General features: G+C 42.4%; 1 protein-coding gene across 6 annotated transcripts; it reads left to right on the top strand.

Annotated features, from left to right (window-relative positions):
- Positions 1-1,269: 1,269 nt before the first annotated feature.
- LOC125510462 lies at positions 1,270-7,768 on the top strand. Of its 6 annotated transcripts, XR_007284628.1 has the most exons (14): positions 1,270-1,724; positions 2,117-2,210; positions 2,322-2,382; positions 2,453-2,631; positions 2,699-2,781; positions 3,844-3,897; positions 4,119-4,260; positions 4,506-4,629; positions 4,726-4,761; positions 5,317-5,586; positions 5,763-5,904; positions 6,697-6,821; positions 6,951-7,168; positions 7,512-7,767. XR_007284628.1 is itself a non-coding variant. In XM_048675644.1 (6 exons), the coding sequence occupies exons 3-6, from the start codon at positions 2,491-2,493 to the stop codon at positions 4,078-4,080; spliced, it is 309 nt and encodes a 102-aa protein (XP_048531601.1). In that variant the 5' UTR covers positions 1,270-1,724; positions 2,322-2,382; positions 2,453-2,490; the 3' UTR covers positions 4,081-4,095. The 6 variants fall into 6 exon arrangements, 1 of the variants encoding a protein (XP_048531601.1); XR_007284630.1 differs by lacking the exon at positions 2,117-2,210 and having other exon boundaries at positions 4,045-4,260; positions 7,512-7,768; XR_007284631.1 differs by lacking the exon at positions 2,117-2,210 and having other exon boundaries at positions 3,849-3,897.
- Positions 7,769-8,222: the final 454 nt, after the last annotated feature.

Genomic DNA, 8,222 nt, shown 5'->3' on the forward strand with positions numbered 1-8,222 from the left:
GGTTTCACTAGTGGCTTCTCTCGAGAGCATAAATATTCTACGGTGGGTGAACAAATTACTGTTGAGAAATTGATAGAATTGAGCATAGTTATGAGAATATCTAGGTATGATCATGTATATAGGCATCATGTCCGAGACAATTAGACCGACTCCTGCCTGCATCTACTACTATTATTCCACTCATCGACCGCTATCCAGCTTGCATCTAGAGTATTAAGTTAAAAACAGAGTAACGCCTTAAGCAAGATGACATGATGTAGAGGGATAAACTCATGCAATATGATGAAAACCCCATCTCGTTATCCTCGATGGCAACAATACAATATGTGCCTTGCTGCCCCTACTATCACTGGGAAAGGACACCGCAAGATTGAACCCAAAGCTAAGAACTTCTCCCATTGCAAGAAAGATCAATCTAGTAGGCCAAACCAAACTGATAATTCGAAGAGACTTGCAAAGATAACCAATCATACATAAAGGAATTCAGAGAAGATTCAAATATTGTTCATAGATAGACTTGATCATAAACCCACAATTCATCGGTCTCAACAAACACACCGCAAAGAAAAGATTACATCGAATAGTTCTCCACAAGAGAGGGGGAGAACATTGTATTGAGATCCAAAAAGAGAGAAGAAGCCATCTAGCTAATAATTATGGACCCGTAGGTCTGAGGTAAACTACTCACACTTCATCGGAGGGGCTATGGTGTTGATGTAGAAGCCCTCCGTGATCGATGCCCCCTCAGGCGGAGCTCCGGAACAGGCCCCAAGATGGGATCTCGTGGATACAGAAAGTTGCGATGGTGAAATTATGTTTTTGGCTCCATATCTGATCGTTTGGGGGTACATCCAGAAATAAGAGAAGGATGTTCCTACAAGCCTCCTTAGAGCTCGGACGAATCCGGTCGTCCGTTGCGTTCGCTTGATGGCATTTCGGCCGCCGGATCAAGCCATCGGACGTACTCTGCCGTTGGATCTGGGAGTAGCACTATAGGAATGAATAGTTTCGCTTCCCATGTGCTTTTGCTTACTCCGCTGTTCTGTCCGGTTCCCGCTGACGAGTGGGGTCTGTCTGGTGGGCCCAGAGTGTCATTTGCGGTGGCTGGCGCGTGTTCTGTCCGGCCCGTCGGCGCTCTCCAGAGGCAAAATATCCCGTGCCACCGCCGAAATACTCGTCTCCTGCCGAGGGCATTTTTGACTTTTCGCATACCCGACGCCAGATGGCTTTCCCTGGTTCGCAGCCTCATCCCCAATCGGGTGAAACGGCTAGGGTTTTCTCACCCTCCCCACGTCTCTCTCTCTCTCTCTCACTCGCATCTCTGGCGTAGCCGTCGCTCTCGCTCCCCTCCTCTCCGGCCCGAGCGGCCGCTTCTCCTCTGTGCCTCCCTCCTCCTCCTGACCGTCCCTTGTGCTAGCCCCTCTTTGCCATGAAGTGCGGAGGAGCTATCAGTAGCGGCAGAGGTCAGGCTCTTGGGGGTGAGGCTAGAGAAGTCCAGGCGGAGCACGCCGCCGCCGTTGCAACCAGCCGCGCCTTGGGCGACGCCGACGAGCTCCAATGGCTTGACGCCACCAACGCGCTTCGGTGGATCAATCTGGCACCAAGAACCGTCCCAGCCTCGCTTCATCTCTGCTGCCGCCCCCTCCCCTTCCACCCTAGCCGCCGCCCCCGTCGCGCGACTGCGAACCCGCCCTCCCGTCCCCCTCTCCTCTCCACTCTCCTCAGTGAGTTATTATGTTCTTCTTTTTTGCATTTTTTCTCTCTGCTAGAGTGAATAGATGTAGGTAGGTTGTTATGGATGGGTCTTGGGGGTGTTTGGATGTATTGGCTGCCTGGATCTTGTTAGAATCCTTTGGATTCATTAGGTCTGGTTGGATCCCCTCGGTTTTTTGCTGCTATGCGGGAGACAGTGCGGCATGGCTAGATTCCTCAGACGATTTTTTTGTTGCATTTCTTATTTTGTTCGGTGGCTGCGGGTTTGCCATTGGCTCATGTTATTGAAATTTGTCTAGATAAATTAATTGGCTGGTCTGTTTGTTAGTATGGGTTAATCCTTGGTTTAGGCCTTTAGCTTAAGAATTAAACAAATCACATGACTGGTTATAGATAATTGCAGGGACTATGCATGGCATGGTAATCAAACCACCATTGTTAGCTGTTTGGTTGGCGCTTTTGATGGAGAGAGGGGGGATAAGTTGTAGACATGTCAGGTGGTTAGTTATAAAGAGATTGGAGATTTATGCCTATTGTGGTTGCAGTTCTGTGAATCAAAGCGCCATTCTTAAATGCTAGATTAATTTGGTTGTCTCATATGTCACCAGATTCCAGTTTCTAATTAGCAGTCAAGGAGTAGATAACTGCACAAGTTTGGACATGCATGAGGTGAGTATGCATGTAAATCTGTCTCAATATTAACTGATAGGGCAACTAATGTGACCGTTTTATTTTGCAGGTAGTGGTTGTTAAAAAGATAGATGACTGTAACAAATAATGTGTGAGAACAAGGAGCCAGAAATATTGGAAAACGACCATAAGATAGATAGTGGATTCAGTGATTTGGTTATTATGGAGGTTGATGGAACTTGGTCTACTGTCGGAATTCAGAGCCATAAAGCATTGGACTTGGACAAGGTAAGTGCACTTGCAGAGTCTCCATCTAGAATATCTATTTTGGGTACTAATTGTTGGTATATTATAGCAACAAACAATCAAAGACGCGTACGTTACTGCTCCATGGTTCAGAGCTCTTCCATGGCAGCAACCAGCGGTCCCAAGGCCAAGGTGAGTTCCCCATTTTCCTCCTCTCATTGAGCTCCCTCCTTTGCCCGCCATTTCCCTCGCTATCTCAGTGATATGCTTATATGCGCCGCTAGAAGTGAGGATTTGACTGTATTTCCGGAGCAAAAATATAACGAAGCGAAAATTGTTCCAGAGATCTGGGAGTTGTACTACTACTTCTGTTGTGATGTGTCTTGCTTTCGTGTTTGTTTACAATTGGCAAGTTTTAGGCTTTTACTGTCTTTAGCCATCCTAGCAATACTTTTTACAGTTATACTGCAAGGTCTGCACTATTTGTTCTCTCCTGAAAATATGATTCTTGATGAAGTTTTACTTCACTGATGTCATCTCCTCTGTTTGCTGATCTACAAATGTGTTTTTGTTTTTACATTGATAGACAAACTTTTAGTCGTACTTTCTAGGATCATAGTTTGTTGTCAACTACTTCCACTCATGGCTGATATATGTGAGTATTTAGGCTGGATAAATATACCATAGCCTGGACTGGTGGATTGAGTATAGTTGGTCCATAAAAATTCTGTTAGACATAACTATCTTTTTTTAATCGGTCATGTGACTGCTTGCTAACGTCTTCAATTGACCCACTCCTACATATGAAATTGTAATTTGTTGAAACATATAAGCAACCACAATCTGTCCTAAAGATGACTGACCTGTCTGTTTAGTGGAGTAATGGTTGATGATATCTTGGTTTGCTGAAAAGTCATATGTAGAAATAATGTCCGACAACCAATACCTGAGACCCTATGGGTTTATTTCCAGTGGCCAGTTCCTAAAATGCCAAGTAGTCCGCATCTTTCTAAGCATTTTAATTACTATATGGAATTAGAACTAAATCAGTAATAATTTTAGCCTCATTTTGAATATGCCATTGTCTTTATTTGTCACAACAGCGGACAATTAGCACGAAAGCTGCAACCAGTGCATTCATGACCAAGTTTTCTTCCTTTATAATCGATTTTCAAGATTCCTTTTATACTGCTATTTTTTATTGCTTCTGTGTTCATGTACCGTGACTGATACCGGTGAGTTTTTCTGTATCAGGACAGTTGTTGTAAGGAATACGTTTCCATGCACCTGCCTCGACCTTTAGGACTGGTAATTTGTTAAGTTAATAAATCTAGAATCTTCATTTGCTACATGAAAATCCATGCTTAAGTAGTAGCCCCACTCTCTTGATTAACTGCAGATTTTATGCTCTTCCGTTTTGTACTCAGTCAAGTAATGTTTTTATGGTTCATGAAGGTGAGATATTTGAAGCTCTACGCTTGTGTGCACTAAAATGGAGAGCATCTCCTTTTTTAAATGGTGATGCGCAGAGAATGTGGCCAAGGGGATCCTGTGGTGCGGGGTGATGACCGTGGACACGCTCCGCTGGGGGAATGAGGTGCTCCGGAAGAGGATCCAGCCCGGCGATACTGAGGCTGAGGTCAGCCTGGAGATGCGCATGCGTATCGAAAGGTAGTGCTTTCTTTCTTAGTTTTCACATCAAAATTATGTATTTTCATGATGCAAGCATATATATTCGTTTGTTCGTACGGTTCAGTTTTAAAGATTTTCCAGTCAGTTTTAAAGATATTTCCCTTGAGATAGTACTTTATTTCTATGGTCTTTCTGATGGTTTATAGCAACATTTGGTATGTCGTATATAATGTCTATGATAATTGATCTGTGATCTTGAATCTTGGATCAAAATGATTCACAAGATGACGAGCGTGGCAATCTCGGCGGGCTCGCTAAAGTCAGGGGAAGGAGAGAAACAATGGGGAGCATAACATGGATGTGGGGCAGGAGAGGCCGTGGTCGGAGCGGCATTGCGTGGGCATATTGGTTAGTTTGCCATTTCTGGCCCAATTCAATGTTCAAAGCTTTCTATACAGAATGCTCTAATTCTTACTGGACTGCCTGACATGGCAATGGTTTCAGGGTATTATTTGAGCTGATACTCCATTTTCTTACAAGGTAAATAAGATACAACTGTATCATTCTGAACTTTTGCCTTTCATGTATATTACAGAGATGATGTACATATGTTTTTCTTCTGTGATCTCCTGGGGTCATTAATTATGAAAGAAATCTGAATAATTCTGAATGAATCCCCTGTGATCATTAATTCTGAAAGAAATCTGAATGATTGCCAGAATGAGGAGGAAAAAGCAATAAAATTCTGATCATTTGGGTCATGGTTTTGGAGGAAGATTGCTGGTGTTGTGCGCACTCGGCGCTCTAATTAATCTTATTTGATCTCTAGGTCTAAATTAAATTTATCTCAATTAGATGTTAAACGAATAATTAAATGTGTTGGCGTTCATCCAGACTACATAGATCTGATTGTATTAGTGTTAGTTCTTTGAAGTCAAGTACTACTATGGTCGAAGGGAAATCGTTTTAAAGTGATGGCCAAAGTGATACAAGACAGAATACAGATTAATCAATTTTAATGTCTACATGTTTTGTTTGCTCTTATGTTCACTTCTGTCGAGTTACAATTTGACCTTGTGAATTTGTTTACTTCAGAGATGTGGTCCCATCAATGTTGGCTGTCGAATCTGTGCTGCAGTCCATGCCCACCACGTCCGAGTCTTCGCCCCTTCGTCATCCAACACAAACAGCAGAACAGAGTAGCAGTTGTGATTTGCCAGGTTGGAGAACTGACGCAGCTTGCTGTCACGGAGTGCTCGCCCTTCTTCTGTGCCATAAAGCCCCTCGGTCGAAACTTGCAAATCAAAATTGCCAACCCTGTCAATCTCGCTGGAACGACGTCTAGCTCGTTGTGCTCCACTCACTGTAAGTACCTTGACCTCTGCTTATTCTGAACCATTTATTTATCTGTTTGGGCTGTAATTTGTAAGTTTGCTTTCTTAGTAAAGAACTAAATAAAGCTTTGCTGCTGATGACTATTTTCTTGGATAAGATTATATTCTTTAGATTGTGATCTGACCTATTTGTGATTTCTATCTCAGCTAACGGCATATCTCATAACTAAAGCTATGAACAAGTGCTTCAGTTATGCTGGTGGCAATACATTGCTTGAGGTGACCTCGTGTGCAAGATTATCCCCATGGAGGGCGCTGGCACGGAGACATTTGCTCACATCAGTACTATGTATGCATTATTTTTTTTTACTTGAAGATTAGAGGATTATAAGAACTGAGACCATTGCATGGAAATCAGCTTAGCACCATAATAATTAGGTAGTGTATCATGCAGTCCGGGCAGGATCACCACTGATTGACATCTATCCTTTTTAATCTCCTAAAGCAAGACTATTTTGGTGGAGGACAATTTATGAAGGCAGGCTTAGTTGTGTGATTAATAAACCTGAAACTTCTTAGCAACTACTTTCTCTGTAAACTAATATAAGATCATTTAGATGACTACTTTAGTGTTATAAAAGATCTTCTATTAGTTTATAGAGGGAGTATTCAATTATTATGTAACGCTAGATTTTCTCCAACTACACATGTGTTCTGTTTTTCACACTGGTGTACTGTTTTTCTTATTCATCCTTTCAAAAAAATTAGTCTTTAATGATTTGGTATAGTCAACGTGCATACTATCCGGTGTAGGCATCTAATTTGTTTTATTCTTTGTTCCATGATGAGATGATGGATTGTAACAGGGTAGCCATTTCCTTCTCTTTATAACTCTTAGAAAACGAAATGGTTTTGCTTATATGGTTTATATCGATGTTTCATTTGGACCATGATAAAAAAAGTACATTAAGAGTGTCCGTTGGACAATCCGAACTTAGATATGAGCACTACTTCTATTAAAATTAAGAGTTGTTGAATATGTCTATATGAACACTACTTCTATTAAAATTAGAGTACTCTTAAAACTATCTCATTGTGTGATATCGACTGATGTATCTATGATTTGGGTGTCTTCCTTCAGGAGCAGCCTGGTTGGGTGGTGACGTTTCCGAGTGGCCAAGCAAGAGCTTTTTTTTGGTCTACACCTATGCAGTGGTGACTTCTGCTACAATGTGCATCAACACCAGAACCATGTTCCTGATCATGGTATGGTGCTTAGCATTATCATTTGCTTCCATTCGGTGTAGTTGAAGGGCTCCAAAAGTTTGTGTTGTCAAATTCTACCTCATTTTGGGATGTCCCTCTAACTGGTCCTCCCATTATCTTGGTTTGCAGGACGCTGTTGTGTCCCTCACCGGCTCTCTCCTTGCCATCACCGACAGGGTTGTGCAGGCCACTACTCGCGCAACTACTTTGCAGTGTGGAGCATGCCATCGAGATAGACCAAAAAAAGAACACCGCCGGCAACAACACCAATGGGGGCCTCCCTGGTTTCCACCACCGCCGTTGCCATCGTCGCCCTCCCCGCCGCCCCACACCACACTGCCAGATAGGTCCGTGTGCTTTGCCCTTGCCCCCTGCTTATTGCACTCAGGATGTGTTGGTGCCATGCTTTGCCTATATGTAATCTCCTATTCTGTTGTAAAATTCTTTTTGCTTATGATTTCTTACTGTAGTGTGAAATTTTAATTGCTTGGGTTGTTACTGCTATGCAAATATATTGCTATATTTTAGGTTTGTTACTTTAGTCTCTCTTCCTCCCTTGTTTTATAATGGTATGAAATTCTATTTTGCTGCAAGATCGAAGAGATTTTTTTTTGAACACAATCTGTGTCGTGAGGACTGAATTACTTGTAGCTATGATATCATTTAATTTTGGTCATCTGTATTTTACAGGAGTTCCAGTGTATATTTATTTTTCATCCTTATCAGAATAAGGATGCACCTTGAATTATATGCAGTTTTGAAGACCATCGTTTGGAATTTTATGCAGTTTCTTTTGATGAAAATATTTAGTTTGTCGTAAAATTCCAATGAATACAATTCTGGATGAGGACAGAATAATGTGTAGCTATGATGGATGTTCTTATTCCAGTGACTCATCATCCGGAGATAATAGTAAGATGAATTATCAATTATGGCTTTCCTTCAATATATCATACCGAACGTTCATCCTTTGGGCAGCACTTGCATGCAATGGGCTTTGGCGTTCTGGATCTTTTTAGTTTTTTCCGAACCTTCGGAATATAAACATATCTTAGTAGGTTGGATATTGATGACACAGGTGGGGTGTGGCAAGCCGCACACAAGACTCATGGGAGAATCCTTGGCTCCTCGGAGTTTAGCGATTCCTGGCTGTTGGGTGTATTTTTTATGCACATTCTTTTTTTTCTGCGTTCTCGGCCGTCGGATCTACCTCCTGGATGACCTCGGTCGTAGGATCAAAGTTGAGCATTGTAGATTGAAATAGTGTCAAACTAGGAAGCCACCGCGTGTAATTCTCAAAGCCCATCGAGTTGTGATTTCGCGTGTTGGGTGGTAAGTGGCGTCGTGTGGATGGCTTCAAGATGGATGGGGGTGAGGAGGTCGTCTTCTTCTCTTCTTCCT

The sequence above is a fragment of the Triticum urartu genome, chromosome 5, assembly GCF_003073215.2.
Source record: "Triticum urartu cultivar G1812 chromosome 5, Tu2.1, whole genome shotgun sequence".
Taxonomy (NCBI): domain Eukaryota; kingdom Viridiplantae; phylum Streptophyta; class Magnoliopsida; order Poales; family Poaceae; genus Triticum; species Triticum urartu.